The sequence below is a fragment of the Elgaria multicarinata genome, chromosome 22 (genome assembly GCF_023053635.1).
Source record: "Elgaria multicarinata webbii isolate HBS135686 ecotype San Diego chromosome 22, rElgMul1.1.pri, whole genome shotgun sequence".
Classification (NCBI taxonomy): Eukaryota; Metazoa; Chordata; class Lepidosauria; order Squamata; family Anguidae; genus Elgaria; species Elgaria multicarinata.
In genome coordinates, this window is record NC_086192.1 from 15454334 (window position 1) to 15479169 (window position 24836).

At 48.5% G+C, this 24836-nt stretch overlaps 1 protein-coding gene across 2 annotated transcripts in view; it reads left to right on the forward strand.

Moving 5' to 3' along the window:
* The window catches only part of P2RX1 (purinergic receptor P2X 1), a 61089-nt gene that overhangs the window by 19872 nt on the left and 16381 nt on the right, over nt 1–24836 (forward strand). Inside the window, exons 8-13 of one of the 2 annotated variants that reach the window (XM_063146391.1) lie at nt 73–203; nt 1558–1648; nt 2451–2516; nt 3545–3646; nt 5578–5648; nt 7173–7533. In XM_063146391.1, coding sequence (XP_063002461.1) covers nt 73–203; nt 1558–1648; nt 2451–2516; nt 3545–3646; nt 5578–5616 — 429 coding nt within the window. In that variant the 3' untranslated portion in view covers nt 5617–5648; nt 7173–7533. Of the gene's footprint in view, nt 1–72; nt 204–1557; nt 1649–2450; nt 2517–3544; nt 3647–5577; nt 5649–7172; nt 7534–24836 lie in introns of those variants that run through there. The other variant, XM_063146392.1, reaches the window with a different exon arrangement.

The window sequence follows — 24836 nt, forward strand, 5'->3', positions numbered from 1 at the left end:
CGTGTCTGTTGCTCCACCAACCCGCCCAGACCCAGGTGCGCGCTCCAAGGATGTGCTCTTTTGCTCCGACAGGGTGGTGTCGTCGGCGTCACCATCAGTTGGGACTGTGACCTTGACTGGCCAGTGAGACACTGCGTCCCCGTTTACAACTTTCATCGGCTCTACAGTGAAAGCAATAACATCTCACCTGGTTTCAACTTCAGGTAGGGTGGCCTGTAGTGGGTTTGGTACTGGAAAAAAACTGGCAAGGAGGTTGAGTGAGATCTCACAGTTACGTCCGGTATAACTTCGTAAAGGGCATAGAAAATCTAGAAAGTCATGTAGTCTAACATTGTGAGCGGCTTACGACACACTTTAGCTAACCGAAGTAGGCCTCCCGCCTAGCGGTGTAGTGGCTAGCGTGTTGGACTGGGAGTCAGTTCTAGTCCCCACTCAGCCATGGAAACCCACTGGGTGACTTAGGGCCAGTCACAGACTCTCAGCCCAACCCACCTCACAGGGTTGTTGTTGTTGTGAGGATAACATGGAGAGAAGGAGGATTGGGTTCGCCGCCTTGGGTTCCTTGGAGGAAAAAAGGCGGGATATAAATGCAATAAATAAATAAATAAATAAATAAATGGTGCTAGGCTGATGCAGCTCCACATCTCTCATTGGCCCCGTTCAGAAGACACCTTCAACCACGGCTTTAACCATGGTGAATAAGGCTTTTTGAATTAGATCTTAGTTGTATGCTATGACCAGATAATGTCACAGACGTTTGGTTTCATCAATTACAAAATTAGATCCAAAGTGACATCGGAGTATCGCATGATCACAAGCTGTATATTAGCCAACAGTGTGATGTGGCTGCAAAAATGGCAAAGGCTTTTTTGGGGATGTTCACACAGTGTCCGACCAGCTGTCCACCAGAGACCCACAACCAGGACACAGTGCAACAGCAGCCTCCCACCCATGTTCTCCAGCAACTGGTGCACACAAGCTTATTTATTTATTTATTTATTTATTGTATTTCTATACTGCCCAATAGCCGGTGGTTCACAAAATACTGCCCTTTATACTGGAGATAGCACACAGCCATCAGGGCTAGTAGCCAATGATAGCCGTCTCCTCCAGGAATCCACCCAACCCCCCTTTCAAAGCCATCCAAATGGGTGGCCATCACTACATCTGGTGGTAGAGAATTCCATCATTTAACTCTGCGCTGTGTGAAGAAGTCCTTCCATTTATTTGTGCTGGATCTCCCACCCATCAGCTTCATGGGATATGACCCTGTTGGGTTCTGGTGTTTTGAGAGAGGGAGAAAAAGGTCTCCTTGTCCACATTCTCCATTCCTGGCATAGTTTTGTCCACCAATCTCATATCTCCCTTCAGCCTCCTTTTTTATCCAAGCTAAACAATCCCAACTGTTGTAACCTTCCCTCGTAGGGGAGATGCTTCAGCCCCTGGAACATTTGAGTTGCCCTTTTCGGCACGTTTTCCAGCTTCACAATATCCTTTTCTTAAGGTGTAGAGACCAGACCTGTACACATCGTTCTAAGTCTCTCTTTGCTTTGGAAGGTATGCCAGGTATTACAGAGAAAACGGGAGAGACCTGCGGACTCTGTACAAGGTCTTCGGCATCCGCTTCGACATTCTCGTGAGCGGAAAGGTAACGCTTTGGCAAACTACTTCTGTCCTTTGTTTTCCATCTTTGCCGCCTGGGCTGTCTTGCCCGGAACTAGATCTGTAAACTGGAAGGAACACCCCGCTGGGTAACTTTTTTCAAAAAGGATCAACCGTTGGGTTCATAAGACGAGCATTTTATCGTATGCTGGATGTCCTTCACATGACAATATCCACCCTCCGCTTCTTCCACTCATTTTTCCGACACAAAATAGACCCCTTTTAATCCGACTGTTTTTTTTAAAAAAACGGAATGTGTCACGAATTCCTGCTGCAGGCAGGAATAATGGCGCGACTAAAACGCCCCTCCTAGATGGGCCACGTGCTCGCCGTTTACTTCCTCTTTCCCGCCCAGGAAGAATGAGGATGTTCCCCCCATGTGATGACTCCATGTAGAGAGAAAGGAAGGAAGGAAAGAAAGAAAGAAAGAAAGTTATATATTGCTGTGATTTTGTTTGAAAGTATAAATCAGGGGAGGATGTCGTGGGCACTCAACTGAGCCTGGGCGTCTGATGGAACTCATTCCCATTGAACTCAATGGGGCTTACCTCTGAGTAGACATGTACAGGGTTGCAGTATAAAAGGGAGAGAGTGGTGTGGCTGAATGGGTACATTTTCCAGTCTATAAGATTGCACTGCTATCATCTGCATACAAAAACAACAGTTTTAAAAAATCAGAATTAATTGGTTGGTCAACTTAAAATCATTTGACCACTTCCATTAGTGACTGCGCTAATTTTCCGCCGGTACTTGGCAACCTTCTCCATGCTATTTCTGCTTATCTCCAGGCAGGGAAATTCGACATCATTCCAACAATGACGACCATCGGTTCTGGGATAGGCATCTTTGGGGTGGTAAGTGCTCAGGCTCTTGGGACTGTTCCCCCATGTCCCAAAAAGGGAGGCGGCAATATCCTTCCGGGACTATACCACATCTGGCTGTAAGGGTCAATATAAGAAGAGCCCTGCTGGGCCAGCCCAAACTGTGTCTGGTTTGCTACAGTGCCCAGCTAGAAGCCTCTGAGAAATGCATAAGGAAGGCATGACATCAATAGGCAGAAGCAGGCTCAGAGAGTCACAATATTAATGACTAACGGAGTATTAGAATCATAGAATCATAGAATAGTAAAGTAGGAGGGGGCCTCTAAGGCCATCAAGTCCAACCCCCCTGCTCCATGCAGGAATCCACTTTAAAGCATACCTGACAGATGGTTGTCCAGCCGCCTCTTGAAGGCCTCTAGAGTGGGAGAGCCCAACACCTCCTTAGGTCATGGGTTCCATTGTCATACTGCTCTAACAGTCAGGACGTTTTTCCTGATGTCCAGTCCTTTCTTAGAGATTTTGATCTTGAAACCGGACTTTGCTCATGAAATGGAGGATGCCCTTGGGTGGAGGACTGTTCTCTTTCAGCACTTCAAATAGAGAATTAACTCCTATAAAGCAGGACACATGGGTGCCCTACAGACATGTGTACGTTGACATCAATGGTCGCAAGAGTTCAGATGCATGTCCTCCGCATCCCTCCGCTCTTTGGAGGTGTAACTTCTAGAGAACCGATAGTTCCATGAAAGACAAAAACTGGAGACAAAAAAAATGGGGACCATCTGCATTAGTTCATGCCCACGTGGAGTAGTTGCTGCGGACTTGTGCTGATGCGCGCGTGAGGTTGGTGCGGAATAGAACAGCGGCGCAATGCACCACAATGTGCAGAGATATCTGAAAACAAAGACTACGCCTGGTGAATGGGGGCAGAGGGAATGTCCGTGAGAATGATAGAAGACACTTCTCAGCTCCACCATCCCACCCGTGCGCTTTGTCCAGGTCCAGGAACCACGTCGGCTCGTTAGAAATTCCAGACCTCTGCTCTGTTTTGTTTTCGGTAGGCCTCCGTGCTCTGCGATGTACTCCTGCTGAACTTCCTTTCCAACCGGGACTACTACAAGCAGAAGAAATTCAAGCAGGCCGAGGCGAACTCAATCAAGCCTGTGAGTAGGCACTGTTGCGCCGTTTCTTCCTTGGGATTGCAAACCGCTGTGCATCCGGGCCGCCGTCTCTGCTTGCTGCGAGAGAGCCTGGATCTCCCTTTAAAAAGACACCAGCTCTCTGGCCAATGAAGTCCTCTCTTGGGTTGTGGGCTGGCCACACCCACCCATAACCATCCACACCAATTTATTTATTTATTTTTTTGTTTATTACATTTATATACTGCCCCATGCCGAAGCTCTCTGGGCGGTTTACAAAAGTTAAAAACAGTGAACATTAAAAAATATACAAAATTTAAAACCATCAAAAATATAAAAACAACAGTATAAAACAGTATCCCTTTTAAACAACGACAGTTCTGGGGTCCGTTAAAAAACAAACAAACTTAGCATATGTTGTTAAATGCTGTTAAATACCTGGGAGAAGAGAAAGGTCTTGACCTGGCGCTGAAAAGATAACAATGTTGGCACCAGGCAAGCCTCATCGGGGAGATCATTCCATAATTGGGGGGCCACCACTGAAAAGGCCCTCTCCCTTGTTGCCATCCTCAGAGCTTCCCTCGGAGTAGGCACTCGGAGGAGGACCTTAGATCTTGAGCACAGTGTACGGGTAGGTTCATGCCGGGAGAGGCGTTCTGTCAGGTATTGCGGTCCCAAGCCATGTAGGGCTTTATAGGTTAAAACCAGCACCTTGAATTGGGCTCAGAAACATATAGGCAGCCATTGCAAGCAGGCCAGAATCAGTGTTATATGTTCCAGTTCTCAATCTGGCCGCTGCTTTTTGCACAAGCTGCATCTTCCGAACCGTCTTCAAAGGCTGCCCCACGTAGAGTGCATTGCAGTAGTCTAATTTGGAGGTTACCAGAGCATGGACGACTGAAGCTAGGTTATCCCTGTCCAGATAGGGGCGTAGCTGGGCCACCAACCGGAGTTGGTAGAAGGCACTCCGTGCCACCGAGGCCACCTGGGCCTCAAGAGACAGAGATGGTTCTAGGAGAACCCCCAAGCTACGAACTTGCTCCTTCAGGGGGAGGGCAACCCCATCCAGAACCGGTTGAACACCCACTGGCCTTTGGTGCCCTGGGAACAGGAAGGGCTTTAAAAGGCCTCTTTTGGGGGCTGGTGCCTTGCCCAAGCAAAGACTGTTTTCCTGGCTCATGCTGGCTACAGATGTTGGAAATTCAAGACCTCCTCCCTCAGCAAGTCTCAGTGGAGGGTCCAATGTCAGTAGGGCAGTGAATCCCTTCCAGGTTTTTGTCAGAACTCTAAAGTAGCTACCCAAGGTGGTCCTTTAGAGTTCTAACTGGCTCTAACTAAAACCCGGTTCACCGCTCCGCTGACATCACAGCCAGCAGCCTGCCCTGGTGAGTCTACAGTCAGTGTGGTGTAGTGGCTAAAGTGTTGGACTGGGAGTTGGGAGGTCTGGGTTCTAGTCCCCACTCGGCCGTGGAAACTCACTGGGAGACTTTGGGTCAGTCACAGACTCTTAGCCTAACCTACCTCACAGGGTTGTTGTTGTGAGGATAAAATGGAGAGGAGGAGGAGGATTATGTATGCCGCCTTGGGTTCCTTGGAGGAAAAAGGCGCGATATAAATGCAATAAATAATAAATAAATAGAATTCTCCCTGCTATTGCCACCACACTCACACATAGTTTTAATCGTTTTTATTGCTTTATTGCTTTTTTTGTAAACCCCCCAGAGAGCTTCAGCTATGGGGTGGTATATAAATTTAATAAATAAATAAATTTTAAAAATATTCTATTGGTTTTGTTAACAATGTAATACTTTTTTTTAGCTGTGTATATTTATGTTTACATTTAATCTCTACGCCGCCCTGTGATCCCAGTGATAAAGAGCGAGATGCAATTGTTTTAATACATAAATAAAATAATAAATAAATATTATTATTTATTTTTTGGAAAACGATCTTAGGAACAAGAAGATGCTGTCAGTTCCTTTACGTGTGATTGAGGAGGGAAGGAAAAGGCTTTCTCAATGAAATGGTAAGTGGCCGTAAAAGAATAATACCTATTGCAGTGCTGTGCGAAATCTGTCCTCTAGTTTCCTGAGAGTTTTCTACCTCCTCACCCACCCCTGGGAAGGAGGCTTATGGGACGGTATACAAATGCAATAAAATAAAATAAATAATGCCAGAAAATACGCAGTTTTCCCACCCTTGGGGAAATTGCATTTCTCTCTTCCTTCCCACCGCCGATGGGGGCCTTAAAGCCTCTTTTAACAGGGTATTTAAGGCACCCAGTGGTGGTGGGGTGTTTCATTGAACATATAGAGCATTGCTGAGAAAGGAAGTTTTCAATTCCAAATCATATGTTGGCCGTCTAAAGGAGCCCATGGTAAACCTGGAAAGACTCCAGAAGAAGAAGCTAAAAGTGGGCTAGATGGAACAACTATTGGGTGGATTCACAGTTGGCTACAGAATCGGACTCAAAGAGTGCTTATCAATGGAACCTTCTCAAACTGGGGAGAGGCAACGAGTGGGGTACCGCAGGGCTCAGTCCTGGGCCCAGTGCTCTTCAACATTTTTATTAATGATTTGGACGAGGAGGTGCAGGGAACGCTGATCAAATCTGAAGATGACACAAAATTGGGTGGGATAGTAGATACCCTGGAAGACAGAAACAAACTTCAAAGTGATCTTGATAGGCTGGAGTGCTGGGCTGAAAACAACAGGATGAAATTTAATAGGGATAAATGCCAAGTTCTACATCTAGGAAATAGAAACCAAAGGCACAGTTACAAGATGGGGGATACTTGGCTCAGCAATACTACAAGCGAGAAGGATCTTGGAATTGTTGTAGATCACAAGCTGAATGTGAGCCAACAGTGCGATATGGCTGCAAGGAAGGCAAATGCTATTTTGGGATGCATTAATAGAAGTATAGCTTCCAAATCACGTGAGGTACTGGTTCCTCTCTATTCGGCCCTTGTTAGGCCTCATCTGGAGTATTGGGTCCAGTTTTGGGCTCCACAATTCAAGAAGGACGCAGACAAGTTGGAGCGGGTTCAGAGGAGGGCAACCAGGATGATCAGGGGTCTGGAAACCCCTATGAAGAGAGACTGAAAGAACTGGGCCTGTTTAGCCTGGAGAAGAGAAGATTGAGGGGAGACATGAGAGCACTCTTCAAATACTTGAAAGGTTGTCACACAGAGGAGGGCCAGGATCTCTTCTCGATCCTCCCAGAGTGCAGGACACGGAATAACGGGCTCAAGTTAAAGGAAGCCAGATTCCAGCTGGACATCAGGAAAAACTTCCTGACTGTTAGAGCAGTACGACAATGGAACCAGTGACCTAGGGAGGTGTTGGGCTCTCCCACACTAGAGTCATTCAGGAGGCAGCTGGACAGCCCTCTGTCAGGGATGCTTTAGGGTTGGACTTGATGGCCTTGTAGGCCCCTTCCAACTCTGCTATTCTACGATTCTATAAGAAAGCCCGGTGAGGATGCAGAATTTTTGTTTAATGTCGAGAAGCTCTAAATCTCTCTATCTCTCATATTTATTGATTGCAGGATTCACACACCCAACACAAACCCTCCCTACTCTTCCTTCTTGAATAAGCCAATGACCCTGGAGTTGAACCAACCTATGCCTGAGCAAAGAGCTGTGGAGTTTGCCTCCTTACCCATTTACTTCCCATCCTTTCTAGGGACGAGGGGAAAGGTGGTTTGACAGAATCCTTCAACGTTTTCAGCCCAGAGCATCAGAATGACAGTGCGCGGTTTAGGAGTCCCTTCAAGTGATGGCTGAAGCTATGGTTTGCTTCTGTGTAAATCACGAGATGGGGGCCGTCACGGGTGCAATTGTGACAGGCTTCTGGCTTCCCGGTTGTGTGCCAAGCGGAACCTGAAAACGCGTGCCAATACCAGTGCACTGATTGTTCGTCTTAGAATTATGCTCTAGATCCAGCCAAGTTATACCACATGTCGGAGAAGACAGTGGCCACCAACGTGCTGCTTGTGGGCCATAAATGTCTTTGGTTTATCAATGTCGGTTTATCAAAGTCGCCTTTGCGGAACCCAAACGCAAAATGGAATGCAATTTACCAGCGAAATTCCCCAAGTTCCACACCCACCCACACCCTTTACATTTCAAACCATGTGCAATCGTGTGCATTTCAAAAAAAGGTACACCAGAGCTCATGGTTTTGATCGGGAAATCACGTGAAAACGTGCACACGTTTGGAAAAGTGTGCAGAAAAAGAATGCATGAAAATACTTACCAATTTTAACGCAGACTGGTGGTGAGGGGGGAATCACAATCCAGAATTGGGATGTAACAGACACAGCACTGGGGAAAAGACGAACCTGAGCGAAATGGGACTTTTTACAGTTTTGCCCATCTCTTTTCTGAGCCTCAGCAGTGGGGATGAGTTCACAGTGGAGGCGGGTGACTCCGATTAGGGTGGGGATGTGATTCCATTCTGGGTTTCAGTCGGAACGAGCCAGAACTCTAAAGGAGCTTTGAAAGGTGTGCTGAATACTCTCCCCAAAATAGGTTTGGCATCTTGGAGGTCGTGGCCTCTCCCACACTAGAGGCCTTCAAGAGGCATCTGGACAACCCTCTGTCAGGGAAGCTTTAGGGTGGATTCCTGCATTGAGCAGGGGGTTGGACTCGATGGCCTTGTAGGCCCCTTCCAACTCTGCTATTCTATGATTCTATGATTCACAGACCCACTGAAATTGGAGTCACCCACCTCCACTGCTTATATGAATGGGAGTTCCTCTATTACCTCTTAGATCACTCTGACTGCCAATCGCCAGGCTTCCAGCTTGTGTGAACTGGCCTTTGCAACTGAATAACTGGGATACACACATCATGTACACACACACACACACACACACACACACACACACACACACACACACAATCTTTCCTATACACACTCACACACACACACTGTTCCTGTTGCATGAATTGAGGAAGGAGGCTTGCTGAGGGATATTTCGTGGAGTGGGGGAAATATTGTAATTTTATTTTTAAAAAAGAGAGAGGGAGAGAAAGAGAAATAAAACTCTAGTTTTGGTACTCCTTCGTCTGGCTTTGCTCGCTGATTGCCCCTACTTACGTCTGCTCGGGGCGGATGAGAATTTTGTTCGGTTCATTGCTTCATAAGTACCAAAAATCCACAAATTTTTCATGCACAGGATGGAAAGAACCAGAGATTTTTTAAAGAACTGAATGTGGGAAGCAGAGCAGCAGAAAGGTAAACGACGACCTGCATTAAATATATCACTCACAGCGGGTCTGCAGCATTTGTTTACCTTGGTGTAAGTGGGTGGGGCCCAATCTGGATTGGGACCACTGCACATGGGTGGAGGAGGTGCTTTGGTGGCAGGGAAGGACATTGGCAGCACTGTTTTTGTAAACCACCCAGAGAGCTATGGGGTGCTATAGAAATCACCTTCAGAAGCTGGGCCTACCAAAATACATCCGCACCAACACCCAGAAAGAAGCCATACTTAAGGCACGCTGAATTGGAAATTTCTGAATCAGTAAAATCAGGGCCATCACTTCTATCTAGAAAAAAACACCATGAGCAAGAAAAGAGAGATGATGATGATAATAATAATACACTTACCTCATCCACACAGCAATACCTAATGACAAAAATGTTGTAGAAAAGGAAGAGGAAAAGAGAGAAAAATATACACCACTGGCCATGGAGGTTAAAGAACTATGGCAGTAAGAAAAGGTCACAATTATTCCGTTAGTCACATCAGTCACTGGCATCACATTAAAAAAAAAAACTATACAGAAAACCTTCAAAAACTGGGCCTATCAAAATACATCCGCACCAACATCGAGAAAGCAGCCATACTTAAAACATGCTCAATTGTCAGGAAATGCCTGAATCAGTCAACGACAGCATGACTTGGCAAAGCCCGTCAGGTCCGATCATAGCTAAACAGAACCTCCATGTTCAAGAGCTGTATACCTCTGGATAGCGGTGGCAGAGGGACGAGCAACAGAAGGCTGCTACCCACATGGTTGGAGACTGTGGAGTTGGAAAGGGTGCAGAAAAGGGCAACCCTTAGAGAGAGAGAAATGTGAATGAGGAGAGATATGACAGAGGTGTACAGAATTATGCCTGGTGTGGAAAAAGTGGATAGGGAGACATTTTTCTCCCTCTCCCATAATACTAGAACCCAAAGGGGTAATCCCATGGAGTTGACTGATGGGAGATTGCTGGGTCTTGTAGGACATTTTTCTGTCTAAACATTAGAACGTCGGAAGAGCCTTGCTGGATCAGACCAAGGGTCCGTCTAGTCCTGCATTCTGTTCGCATACGGGCCGACCAGCTGCCTCTTAGAAGCCCACAAGTGATGTAGTAGTCTGAGTGTCAGACTAGAAGTCAGGAGATCCGGGAAACCCAGTGGGTGACTTTGGGCCAGTCACAGACTCCCAGCCCAGCCTACCTCACAGGGTTGTTGTTGTGAGGATAAAATAGAGAGGAAGATTATGTACGCCGCCTTGGGTTCCTTGGAGGAAAAAAGGCAGGATATAAATGCAATAAATAAATAAATTAGACATCAGGGCTTTCAGGTCCCTGGTTGACCACTATGTGAAAGAGTCTTGGACGAGATGGACCCTTGGTCTGATCCAGCATCAGGGCTCTTCTGATCTTTTTATGAGTGCAACAGCACCCTCCCACCCATGTTCCCCAGCACATGGCATACTACCTCTGTTGGCACATAGCCATCAGGACTAGCAGCCATTCGGGAAAGGACAAGCTTTTGGGGAATAGGTGCCTAGCTTCCAACCCTGTCCCGCCCAGGAGATGATGTCATCCATTCTTTTGTACAGAAATTAAAATTTCTCGCCAAGGATTCATCCCTGCAAGGTTAGAGAGCGGCCAGCAGGGGGCGAGGGAGCACTTGCAAGTATGCCACTAAAATCCCGCCGTCATAAGACAGGTCCACCTTCAAGTCAAGAGTGGACTTTCGCAAGAGGGACCTGCAAGCTGTTGGAACTCGCCTGGCCGGAATCGCACTTCCCACTGAGGCTAAAACAGCAGAGCCTTGAGGCACCTCAACGCGGCCTGTTTTTAATGCGGCACGACCTTCCGAGGAGTAGAGCCGATTTCATTGACCCGGGCCAATGAATTCTGGTCAGAATTTCCCAGGGATCCAAACCATCATTCCTGTTTCTGAAGTGGAGCCGGTCCCAACCTGATGCCTTCTGGATGTGGCTGTTGGGAATCCACGTATTGAGATCATTCCTTCTATTTTCGATGCTCAGGTGTGAGTGTCAATGTGTATATAGGGTCTTTGTGCAGCCAAAATGGCATCACTGCTCAGGGCAGGTGCTGGGCTTTTTTGCACCCTAGGCAAGGTGAGCTGCTTTCACCACCACCCACCACCAAGTCTACCCCACCACCACCACCCCACCGTACCGCCACCCCACCCCAGGTAGGCGGAGACAGGCAAGGATGGAGGCTGCGTTACCTTTCCCTTGCCCGAAGTCGTCCCGGCTCGGCTTCGGCTGGGCGGGACACTGTGATGGGGCAGGCGGAAGGGTGGCTTCAGAACGGTGCACCCAGAAGCTGCCCTCACTTGGCCAGAGCGGCTCTGGGAATGGGAGGGCGACTTCCAGGCGCAGCGTTCGGCGCCCCCTTATCTTGGTGCTCTAGGCGGCCGCCTGACTCGCCTCTATGGCAGTGCCGGCCCTGTCACTGCTGCACAAGATGGACAAAGCACAAAACAGGCGACTGAAGACTGAACATGTGTCATGTTCTCTCCAAGCTGGGTGAACGGGCGTCCAAATGGCAGATGCAGTTCAATGTGAGCAAGTGTAAGGTGATGCACGTTGGGGCAAAAAAAATCCCAATTTCAAGTATAACCTGATGGGATCTGAGCTGGCGGTGAACGAACCAGAAAGAGATCTTGGGGTTGTGGTGGACAGATGGATGAAAATGGCCACCCAGTGTAAAGAAGGCAAACTCCATGTTAGGCGTTATAAGAAAAGGAATTGAGAATAAAACGGCCAGGATCGTACGGCCTTTATACAAATCTATGGTGCGACCACACTTAGAATACTGTGTACAGTTCTGGTCACACCTAAAAAGAGATATTATAGAGCTGGAAAAAGTGCAGAAAAGGGCAACTCAAATGATGAAGGGGCTGGAGCATCTCCCCTAGGAGGGAAGGTGACAACAGCTGGGATTGTTTAGCTTGGAAAAAAAGGAGGCTACAGGGAGACGTGATAGAGGTGGACGAAATTATGCCTGGCATGGAGTATGTGGAGAGGGAGACCTTTTTCTCCGTTTCTCAAAATCCTAGAACCAAATGGGTCATCCCATGAAGCTGATGGGTGGGAGATTCAGGAGAGATCAAAGGCAGTCCTTCTTCACACTGCGCGTAGCTAAATCATGGAATTCACTACCACAAGATGTGGTGATGGCCACCAATTGGGATGGCGTTAAAAGGCAGTTGGATAAATTCCTGGAGGAGAAGGTCATCAATAGCTACTAGTCCCAATGGCTCTGTGCTACCTCCAGTCTCCAAGGCAGTAAGCCTATATACACCAGTTGCTCGGGAACATGGGTGGGAGGGTGCTGTTGCACCATGTCCTGCTTGTGGATTTCTGGTCGACGGCTGGTCCTGGACTAGATGGACCCTTGGTCTGATCCAGCATCAGGGCTCTCCCTACGTTCTTACGTTCATTTCTTTCTTTCTTGCATTTCTGCACCACCTTTCTGGGACCATCCGAGGGAGTTGACCAAAAGTTCAGACCCTAAAAAACCACAATCAAATCAAAACACAACCAAACTTTACAAACAGCACGAAACAGCATAGCGGTGATGAGGGGGGAACACAGACGCCTTGAACCCCTTCCTGCGTGCAGAGGAAGTGGAGACAATCAGAACTCTGCAGGGAAGATGTTCCAGAGTTTCGTAGCAAAACAGGGAAAACGCTTTCCTGTGTGCCGACCAGCGGGCCTCTCCAACTGAGGATTTCTTCAAAAGGACTTCTCCATCGAGCTATCAGGGACTAATCGCCGTGGATAGACCACACATTTCTCTGATCCTCTTTTTCAATCACTTAAAAAGCCACCTGAGGTAGCAGCCATCAGTCCTGTGACCAGCCTTGTGCTCACGGATCTCACAGATCCCTTGGGTATCTACAAGGATGTGGCTTTTGTTGTTGTTCGTATACATTCCCTAAATCTCCCCTTGATTTGCAGCTCCCTCTCGGTTTTTCACCCCGAGACGTAAACGGTATTCAGTCCAGCTGCATCGCCCTTCATTCATATTTTCCACGTCCCCCTCCCGGCTTGTCTCTGCCTGCCTGTGACTCATGCGGGAGCTCACTTTCGCTTTTGGCTGACGGAATATCTGGAAAGTGACGAGGTTCCAGCTGCATGGAGAATGTGAATAAGGCAGAACCTCTGGAAGAGCTATTAAAAACCCACAAAGCAGGAAAACATGGAGACGGACTCAGGATAAGCAGGCCTGGCCCAAGTGTCATTTGGGGTGGGGTGGGGTGGGGGGGCAGTACAAAGTTGTAATGGTTCTTTTTTTCTTCTTCGCCGTATGACTCTGTGACTAAGGCAGTGTGATTGCACAATACAATCCTCACGTGCATGCTGTTGTTGAATCGTGGGTTGTTTGTTGAACCACGGGTTGGTGTGTTGTCTGAACCCAGGACATTTTCTGCAGGGCAGCTTGCTAATGAGGGCTAGGCACTGCTCCAGTTCTGGCACCAAATTCTGAGCTGAAGCAGCAGTGGATTCAGCTCTTCAAATACTTAAAAGGTTGCCGCACAGAGGAGGGCCAGGATCTCTTCTCGATCCTCCCAGAGTGCAGGACACGGAATAAGGGGCTCAAGTTAAAGGAAGCCAGATTCCGGCTGGACATCAGGAAAAACTTCCTGACTGTTAGAGCGGTACGACAATGGAATCAGTGACCCATGGAGGTTGCGGGCTCTCCCACACTAGAAGCCTTCAAGATGCAGGTGGACAACCTTCTGTTAGGGATGCTTTAGGGTGGATTCCTGCATTGAGCAGGGGGTTCTATTGGGGATTATATTGAGGTAGGCAGTGGCTATAAGACAGCCAGCTGTCCACCGGGAACCCACAACTACTGCCCTTAAAATTAAAGTAAGGTTCCAGTCCTCATTGGGGGGTTTTGGGGGGGAAGGAGGCAGCCTTCAGTGAAAACGTAGTCAGACCACGAGAGGAGGAGGGAGAGGATTTCTGTGCGCGGTGACTGCTCCGGAACCTCCCTTCAAAACACAGCAAGGTCCCAGTCCTCATGCTCTTGAACCCTGGGCAGGCTCCAGCAGAGAGCGCTGCCTTTCGCCCCTTTCAGACCGCGAAGGGGCCGAGGCTTTTTCCGCCAGCAGCCGACCGAGCGGGGGCGCTCTCCCTCTTCCCCCGGCGGCCAATGACGAGCCGAGCGGCCGGCAGCCCCAATGATATCGGCCAATGAGGCTCCGAGGAGCCGCCTGCCAATCGCGCCGCCGGGGGAGGAGGAAGAGCGAGGCAGCGGCACAGCCGTAGGAGCGCATCGCCTCGGCTAGCGTCGCGGCAGAGGCTGCCTGGAGGGCTTGGGTTCGCGGCTCTCTGCAAACGGGGGGCGCGTTGGGAGAAGCGGCTGGAGGAGGAGGAGGAGGAGGAGGAGAAGCAGCCTAAAGAGGAGGAGGAGGCGGCGGCAGCTGGGCGACGGATCCAGTGGGCAGGCAGGCGAGGTGGGGGAGTTCTCCAAGAGCCGGGCAGGTGAGCCGCAGCAGCGAAAGACGCGCAACCGGGCAGGAAGGCGAGAAGCCGCTTTCCCCGGCGGATCCATCTGCAAAGCAGGTCGGTGCCTCTTTCTTGGCTTGCCCTCTCCCCGCGGAGATCGCGATGCAGCCATCGGTGCAACAGCTGCCCTCCCCACCCCGCCCCGCCCCGGTTTCCCCCGCAGGTGGGGAATCGATCTACCTGTGTCTAAGAGAGAGGCTGGTTTTCCCTTTCTCCTGCTTTGGCTGCGCGCCGCCGCCGTCTTCCTTTCCGCCTCCCCCACCCTCTTCCAAAAGGCCACCGTGCGTGCGTGCAGAGAGGCTGACTGGGGTTTGGGCACAGGGGACAGCCGCCACCCTCCCCAGTACTGTGGGTCAGCCGGGGCCGGAAGGAGAGGGTACCTCTGAGCATGTATAGAGCGCTTCTCTGTCTGTGTTTCTCTGTGTTTCAAAAGGAGCAGTGCCCAACAACCGCAGTGGCTTTGGGGTGTGTGCAGGATTTGGACAAAGGAACAAGTACTGTGTACCCCTCCAGCATTTAAGGGGTTCCCACAGACTGGGATGCCGGGTTTCCAAAAGAGAGAGGTTCAAGGGCAGCAAACTGCCCCTCCCCCATCCCTTTCTCACCCCACCCCCCCAGGTGTGGGACAGTGGTGCTTTGCACATGCTTGGATTGGTGTCTCCAAATATCCTCCTCAACCCTAAAGGAAACTCACCTGGCAAGAGTTTTGCTAATAGTTTTGGGGTGCTTCCGACCCTACCAGTTAAGAGACGCGGCACACCTATGCGGTCTTTTCCTCCTTGATGGAATATTTCGGGGGGGGGGGGGTTAAGAAAAAAAAGAGGGAAGAAGCAGCAGGAAAACACGGGAGAGCTAGAACCAGAAGAACCCGATGGCATCTGGACGCACAATCTGGATGCAGATCGAGAAGAGATCCTGGCCCTCCTCTGTGTGGCAACCTTTTAAGTATTTGAAGAGTGCTCTCAGGTCTCCCCTCGATCTTCTCTTCTCCAGGCTCAACATGCCCAGTTCTTCCAGTCTCTCCTCATAGGGCTTTGTTTCCAGACCCCAGATCCTCAATTAGCAGATATATTATTTATTTATCTATTTATTTTCTGCATTTCTATACCGCCCAATAGCCAAAGCTCTCTGGGCGGTTCACAGAAATGAAAAACATAAAATACAACTTCGGTATAAAATTTAAACCACGATATAGAAGTACAACCAGAATAAAACTGAGCAGCAATGCAGAGTTTTAAAAGACAGATTTAAAACAGCAAGTTAAAAGACTAGGATGCCAAAATCCCTGGAGAAGTTTTTAAAAAAAGTCTTCACCTGGCACCGGGAGGAATACAACGGAGGTGCCAGGTGAACCTCTCTAAGGAGCTCTTTCCAGAGCCGGGGGGCCACAGCAGAGAAGGCCCTGCTCCTGGTAGCCACCTGCCTCACTTCCTTTGGCAGGGGCTCATGGAGAAGGACCCCTGAGGATGACCTTAGGATCTGGGCAGGTACATATGCATATGCAAAAGTGCAGAGAGAAAAATAGCTGAAGTAAACAAACTGAAGTGTAATCCAGGTAAGACAGGGGGGCCATAAAGTAGGGGAATGTGCTGATCTTTGCAGCGGTGAGTAACCAGCGTTGAGTGGGGAAGCCTCCTTGGGGCTTCTCCCAGATCCGACGCTGTTAAGGCACAGGTGGCCTGCGTTCCCTGTTATCAGCTGTAGCTACTTCACCATCTAGAAGCTGCATCCCTATCTAGAAGAAGGCAGCCTGCCTTGGTTACATCCAGATTAGACTACTGTAATGCACTGCACATGGGGCTGCCATTGTAGATGGCGCGGACGCTTCCGCTGGGGCAGAATGAAACTGCCCAGCTTCTTCCAGGGGCGAAGGCGATCAGAGCAGACGACATCAATTGTGGACTAGCTGCTCTGGTTGTCACTTCATTTCTGGGCCCAATTTAAAGTACTGGTGGTCCCCTTTAAAGCTCTAAACAGCTTGGTTATTTGAAGAACTGCTTGCCCCGGTATGAACTTGACCTGGCTGTAACATTGGACGCTCCAGAGCCTGTTGCCGCTATGGTCCATTGGATTAGTGGGCACACGAAACGGGGGCTTTTCTGTCATGGCCCCATCCTTATGGAATATTCTTCTGCAGGAAGTGTGTCCAACTGCCTCTGGCTGTTTTGATACAGGCCTTAGAGGACTGCGTGCTTAGCTGAATAGTGATGCTGGTCCCACTTGACGTGTTGTCGTTTTGAAACCGTTGCATATATTTTTAGTCTGCATTGGAATGGAGTGTTTTCGGCGATTGTATTTTGCGTTTTGTTATTGCTTTGTCATTTTCACTTGTAAACTGCTTTTGCCTTGAAAGGCAGTCTAAAAATAGGTCATGCAATACAGGAAGTACAACCGATGGCCTTGCCATGTCGTTCCCAAATGCAAAAAGAGGAGCAGGGTGAATATCCACAAGAGCTGGGATTGGAGAACACGCAATCTTTCTGAATTTGGCTATGTGGGTTTAACTCCTGTAATGGGAGGGCTAGAAGTTGTGCAGCCCTGCTTTCAAATGTCACAAGTTTATCTCTTCTTTTGTGTTTCATTTTGGCAAAGCTGTCAGGGGCGGATTCCAGTGGTGGGCAGGCCCAAAGGTGAAAGGAGGCGGGGCAAAAGGAGCAGGTCTAGCCCCCAAATACGAAAAATGCCCACCTGTTCTCACTTGCAGGCCTTACTGTCAGTAACTAAGTCTTAGGAAAGGCATTTCAACCTTTCCAAATTTGGGGGGGGGGAATTCTGCAGGAACCAGGGGGGCATCTGCATGCCTCCACTTTGCTCGCTGATTCTCCCCCCCCAAAAAAAAACTCCGCAGCAGCGCTGCTGTGAAGTGACATCAATAGAAGTCCGTGGCAGGAGGGACCGCGGTCTAGTCGGCCAGGAAAAGCCGCAGCGCCGTTGTCAGAGGGCGGAAATGGGGAGCGAACTCTTGGAGGGCGCGCGGGGAGGCATGGTCACTTCTTCAGCGGGGTTATCCATGGGGCAGGTAGGAAAGAATAGAGCCTGGCCTTGTCTTTCGGTGGTAAATATGGCCGGAATGAGGAACAAACAGAGGGACAAAGCCGCTGAATGCTTTTTTGTTTTTCCTGGCAACTCTGCACAGCTCCGAAAGCTGTTCATTTAATTTATTAATTTAATTTATTCAGAGAGTGCGTTCTATATGAACTGCCATTACTTTCCTTCCCCTTTAACTTCACCATGGCGGCCAAGCAACCTGGCAAGACCATCCCCTGCCCCGCGTTCCTGCACTGGGATCCGCCCAGCACTACGGCCACTTTATTAACCTGAACCGATGCCACCACTGACAGGAAAGGAACAATAGTGGTGACATCAGAGAAACAGGAAAAGTCACGGTAAACCGACACTTAGAAAAAGCGCAGTTTCCCAGGGAAAAGGCCGACGTAGCTGCAAAGGAGCGTCTGCGTCATATAATCGACGGGGCGCAACTGCGCAGCTACGGTGAGGTATTTCGAGTGTATAGCCAAGCCCTAGGAAACCACGAATTCGTCGGTGGTCAGGCAAAAGTGGGCTGGGCTAGGGGAAGAGGGGCTGGGCTTGTGGGGGATTGGAACTCTCAGAGAGCTGAATTTGGCCCAGGGAGCTGAGGTTGTGCATGCCTTGCGTTAGGTAAAGGGCACCTTCTTGCGTCCTTTGAGCTGCAAACACAGGTGGGGGTGAAAAAGCCCCATTTTCTCTTTCCCCCGGCTTGAGATCTAGAGGAAATTATCTTCTCCAGTGTCAGGTTTTATCCCTACACCCCATTCCTTCTTACTGCACCCCGTGGAGACGATTCCACTAGCTCCTTGGGTGTGGGTGTCGAGATGGACAGCTAATCTTCAGCTTCCTGGATCATTCTCAACACTTTTATTTTCCACGCTCTGCCCTTATTCCAGAATATAAAATCCTCTTGGAACATCACGGGTGCCCTTCATTTTTTTCCATGCTGCAGCGCTCCCAAGGGTTGCGTGCGTGTTTTTAAAAAAATGATGATCTGGCAGGTCTAATCATGAATTTTCCACCTGGTCCCCAGAAACTGGTTTATCCAGCACTTCATCGAAGTCAACCAGATTGCTGGGCTGGCAGCCGGTTGCAACGGCTCCTCCCCCGCGTCTGTTTTTGGGAGCGGAATGGTTCTGCGCAAAAGAGGAAGGAAGGTTTCCAAATCTTCCCTGCCTCTTTCCGCATCGCTAACTAATGCTTTCTGTCAAATTCAGTGGTTTCTGGCTTCTGGCCTGTGGGCTTGCAGCTTTCCTACACGCCCATGTCGCCCAAATGTCTAGTAGCTGTGAAATGTACCTCCTTCCCCAACACCGTGTAAAAGGAGAGACACATTCCACTCTCAGAGTCTTCTTCTTTTCAGTTGCATGTGCGGGCACGCCAGACACAAGAATTAACGGTCCAAGCAGCCCACCCTCATACTTCTCATGAGTCGCTGCTTGTTATGGGCGTGACTCCTAATTTGGCAGTGCCTTAGGGGCACTGGAGGTGACTTCTAGGGAGAGAGAACCTTGGTCTCTGTTGAGTCCCATGCAGATGGAATCAAACTTGCTATTTAATAGGGAGGCAGCCTGGCGTCTCCCAGGTGCTCTGGACTATAACTTCCATCAGGCCCAGCCAGCATGGCCGATGGCCAGATCTGATAGGAATTGCAGTGCAGCAACATCTGGAGAACACCTGCACTCAGAGGAACCCGCCGCCTTAAGTTTCTCTGTAATTCACCTTGTTGGGTGTCTCTTCTCTGAAAGCAGGTAATTGTACTGCATCTCTTTCATCTGGAGTGATCGAATGAGGCACACTGATGGCAGTCACACACTCTTCCCACCCTGAGCGTTGGTATAATGAAGGCATGCTGCGAATTATAGGACTTTTTTCTGTCTAAACATGTGTAGGTTTCTAAGACTGTTTTGTGTCTCTAAACAGTAGGGTTGTAGGACTCTTTTCTGTTTAAACATGCATAGGATTGTAGGACCGTTTTCAGCCTGAACATGCATAGGATTGTAGGATTTTTTGTTTAAACATGCATAGGATTGTAGGGGCCTTTGTCTAAACCTGCATTGGGTTGTAAGACTCTTTTCTGCCTAAACATGCATAAGATCGTGCCCTAAGCCAATGTAAACGGAACTAAATGAATCATAACGCAGAGCAAACAGAGCTGTTCCCCGTACAGCTTGACCGTCTGGGCATGCAGTTGAATGAAAAGAGCGTTATTTCACGGATCGTTGAAAACATCTTGGAGAATGACGCTCAGCAGAGCTTGCTTCCTGGGGCAGTCTTAGCACAATAGATGCGACGAACCTCTCTGTGAAAAACGGTGAGGGATGCAGGTTTGGGGGCATCGGAGGAGAAGCAGGCTGTTTTTGAACCGCCGTGGGCCTGATACGTTCAACTAGCCCCCCACCCTCGCTCAGTTCACACAGCGCATAGTGAAATTATGGAATTCACTACCACAAGATGTATTGATGGCCACCAATTTGGATGGCTTTAAAAGGGGTTGGATAAATTCCTGGAGGTGAAGGCCATACTAGCCCTGATGGTTGTGAGCTATCTCCAGTATTTGAGACAATAAGCCTGTGTGCACCAGTTGCTGGGGAACATGGGTGGGAGGGTGCTGTTACACCCATGTACTGCTTTATTGGTCCCTGGTTGACAGCTGGTTGGCCGCTGTGTGAACAGAGTGCTGGACTAGATGGACCCTTGGTCCTTCTTTGATCCTAAGTCATGACTTTTTCTCCTGTCCTCCTCCTTAGTTGGCTGATTTCATTTCTAGAGACCATTATTATTATTATTATTATTATTATTATTATTATTATTATTATTATTATTATATTAAAGCCCTATGAAGAGAGACTGAAAGAACTGGGCCTGTTTAGCCTGGAGAAGAGAAGATGGAGGGGAGACATGATAGCACTCTTCAAAGACTTCAAAGGTTGTCACACAGAGGAGGGCCAGGATCTCTTCCCGATCCTCCCAGAGTGCAGGACACGGAATAATCGGCTGAAGTTAAAGGAAGCCAGATTCCGGCTGGACATCAGGAAAAACTTCCTGACTGTTAGAGCAGTACGACAATGGAATCAGTGACCTAGGGAGGTTGTGGGCTCTCCCACACCAGAGGCCTTCAAGAGGCAGCTGGACAACCCTCTGTCAGGGATGCTTTAGGGTGGATTCCTGCATTGAGCAGGGGGTTGGACTCGATGGCCTTGTAGGCCCCTTCCAACTCTGCTGTTCTATGATTCTTACCCGCCTCTCTGATTGGATCGAGGCGGGGAACAACAGCAAGCATAAAATACATAAAATGCTGATTAAAAACATAGTAAACACTGTTAAAACATCCTAAAAGCATACTAAAAGTATCCTAAAATTCTCCTGGATAGGCCTGCCAGACGAGATCAGTCTTTATAACTTTCTTGAATGCTAGTAGACTTTTAAGTTGACGAGTCTCCTCCGGCAGGCCATTCCACAGTCTGGGAGCAGCAGAAGAGAAGGTCCTCTGGGTAATGGTGGTTAGGAGAAGGGCTACCTCCTGAAAAATGACAGCTCCCGCTAACAAAATTTTAATAAGGCATCCACAAAATAGGGACCGTAAATTCTGTAAGGGTGGGTGAGGAATTGGTTCAATTGGCATGTTAATATGAAAATCCCAAATTCACACTTCCTGAACTTAAACATCAACCGGAACAGAGTTTACTGTTGAAATCTATAGTTTTCTGAAGTTTGTGATGCAGTTTGCAAAAAAATAAAAATGGGCACATTTCCCAAAAATGCACAAAAATGCTTATTTATAAGGGCAGAATGCCGGCTTTCTTAAATGCACAAAAATGTGTACATTTCAAAATGCACAACACACAGAGAGAAAACCTGCTTTCTTAATTGGAAAATCTCTTTTAAAATGCATTTTTTCGTGAAAGTGTGCACAAAAAGGCATACTCCTACCCCCATTCAAAACAAGAACAAAATATTTGTATGGAAGGTGGGGGGGGGGGGGAGATTAAAACTCCAATGCAGTAACGACACAGAACAAACTTTAAAGTGAGAAATAAATAACCAGAGCGAAATCAAGCTTGATTTCCTTCTTTGATCCTAAGTCATCCATTCTCAGAATTCACAGGGCCGGTTCCACAATAATCGTGGACTAGCCCAGGTACATAAAAAGGACTGGTTTGTAGGCAGGCACAGAAAGGGAACGTAAAGTCATCGGCGGAGTCTTTAAGGAGCCTTATACTTAATCTCAAAAATAATTATAATTGCCAGTACAGGGAATAATTTTCTGTCAGTGCAACCTAGAGTTATAAGCAGCATGAAACCAGCTCAGAGAGGCAGGAATCCACAAGAGACACCATTGAAATGGGCGATTTGCCGCCTCCTTGCCTTAATTTCTTGTTGGAGTTGGAAGAAACTCTCTCAGCGGCATGCAAATTGTTCCAAGCGCACAAACCAACAGACTCGATCTCTTTGGAAATGGCTTTTTACTTCTTTCTTTCTTTCTTTCTTTCAAGAAATTGTAGTGTTTATATTAGGACTGAACACGCTTGTAGACAGATGGAGTTGGGAATTATTTATCAGATTTATATTCCGCCTTTTTCCCCCTCCTGAAGGAACCCAAAATGGAGTACATAATCCCCCTCCAGTTTAAGCCTCACAACAACAACCCTGTGAGGTAGGTTGGGCTGAGAGTCTGTGACTGGCCCAAAGTCACCCACTGGGTTTCCGTGGCCAAGTGGGGACTTAAACCCGGATCTCCCCATTCCAACACTCTAACCACTATACCACACTGAAATATAGACAAGGTGTGCATTGGTTACCCATGGACCTAGTTACCTAGGGAGGTTGTGGGCTCTCCCACACTAGAGGCCTTCAAGAGGCAGCTGGACAACCATCCGTCAGAGATGCTTTAGGGTGGATTCCTGCATTGAGCAGGGGGTTGGACTCGATGGCCTTGTAGGCCCCTTCCAACTCTACTATTCTATGATTCTATCTCCCTCTCCACATACTCCACACCCCCGGCATCATTTTGTCCACCTCTCTCATGCCTCCCCTCAGCCCCCTTTTCCCCCAAGCTAAACAATCCCAGCTGTTGTCACCTTCCCTCATAGGCAACAGAGGATGGTTTAAAATTGGTCGGTTTAACAACAAATTGTTACAGGCACTCCCAGGGCCGGCCCTGCCGTGAGGCAGCAGCCTCAGGTGGCAGATGCTGAGGGGAGGCAGCAAAGTATCGGAGGAGAGAGCTATATCCTACACAGCCTGCCCTACGCCCTCCTAAGCTCCAGGATCCCATCCCACTGACTGCAGGGTGAACGTCTTGCCTGTCCGTTTGGAATCGCTTCGTTGTCTCGCCTTTCCTCTCTGTATCTTTGCTGAGTCATAAATCTCCAGGCTTCAGAGGACACTGTCGGTCCCTCGCAAACCCTCTGTGATGAGAAATCCAATCGCGGTTGGGTTTTTTTTTCTTCCTTTTTTGATTTATGGGTTCACCACCAGCAGACGTGGGGAGGGCCGCTCTCCGGTTTTAATCATTCCAAATGGATCCTTGGCAAGCAAAATCACTCTCTGCCTCGTTAGATTGTTTTGAGCAACCCGTTTCCAGGAAGAGAAGTCATGTTTGCACATTTTTAAAATCTGCTGCTATGTATGTGTAGATAATATAGACTTCCACCCCCCTTTCAATGTTCTGCGTTAATTTCACTGTTGCTGTAAAGTCCATGAGCTCAGCAAACACCAACCTACTAGACTTGGCTGTGATACAGACGTGGCTTTTGCCTTGCGGCAAGTTGCCGTTTGAGGTTGATGATAGCAGCACACATGTGGGTGGGTGGAGAATCTACATTTAGCCTCCACCCCTGCCCAGCCTCTACGCCCACCCAGCAATCCTTTTTTATTTATTTTTTGGAGGCACAACGCCAATTGCTACAGGAATTTTTTTTAAAAAAATGGTCAGTTTAACAAAAAATTGTTACGGGCACTCCCAGGGCCGGCCCTGCCATGAGGCAGCAGCCTCAGGTGGCAGATGCTGAGGTGAGGCAGCAAAGTATCAGAGGAGAGAGCTATATCCTACACAGCCTGCCCTACGCCCTCCTAAGCTCGTCTGCTACACACCCTGCCCTACGCCCTCCTAAGCTTGTCTGTTACACACCCTGCCCTACGCTCTCCTAAACTCGTCTGCTACACAGCCTGCCCTACGCCCTCCTAAGCTCGTCTGCTACACAACCTGCCCTACGCCCTCCTAAGCTCGCCTGCTACACAGCCCGCCCTACGCTCTCCTAAGCTCGTCTGCTGCCTTCAGGTGTTGTAGAGAGTGCTGTCCCATCACCAGTGTTGAAGAAAGCTTTAATTGCCAGTCCAGTTGGCTTTTGTAGATGGAATGGGAGAGGGCGCCATTTTGTTCTTCGTTTTGGGCAGTGAAATATCTGGGGCCAGTCAAATGATCAGCTCAGATGAACTTTAACATAACGACGATCATCGCTGTGGGTGACTCAGGCACTGGGATTCAGACAAGACAGTGGATTTTGGTGAAACAACAGCTTCGACTTAGAGAGAAAGTCTAATTATAATAATACATTTTCATCTTCTTTCCCACATGGCCGGCCAATTTTTTTAAATTTTATTATTATTTTAGTCTTTGCAAACACTGTGAGAGAGTGGAGAAGTATGAAGGGGCCTCTGGCACTTCAATGTCTGATCTTTGGTTCTTGCTGTCTTCCAGCTGAGGTCTTTCCAAAACAGATTGTTCAAAAAAAAGAGAGAGAGAGAGAGAGAGACATCAGCTTCTGGGAATTGCTTCCAAAAAGGAAATGCAAAATTAAAAAAAGAAGAAGCAAAACCAGAGAATCCACAAGCTAATTGGATATCCAAGCAAATCTTTCAGAGCATATGTTAGCTCCTACGTTAGATCCAAGACGCTCGTAATCTTGATGGCACAATGAATGAATTACAGGGGAGGGCTGAAGTTCTCTGGTAGAGTTCTTGCTTCGCATTCAGAAAGTCCCAGGTTCGAACCGCAGGAGGTTAGGGCAGGAGAAAGACGTGCCTGAAACCCTGGAGAGCCGTCGCTGGGGACAGTCTCAGGCAAAAGGCAGCTTCTCCGTCATTACAGCTGCAGAAAGGGAATTGCTGCACCGGTGTAATCCCTGCCCACCACGATGCAATTAATGCCACAGAAAAGACACTGGATAAGAATAAATGACTTGTTACTATTATTAACTTGTAAACACAGGCCGTGCGTTCTGGGGGTTTACAGCAGTCTTCTGCAACCAGGGGGGGGGGGGGGCTCTCTAGGTGTTTTTGACTACAGCTGCCAGCATTCCTGAGCATTGGGCATGCTGGCTGATGGGAGTTGAAGTCCAAGAATCTAGAAGGCCCTAGGTTAGAATCATAGAATAGTAGAGCTGGAAGGCCATTGAGAC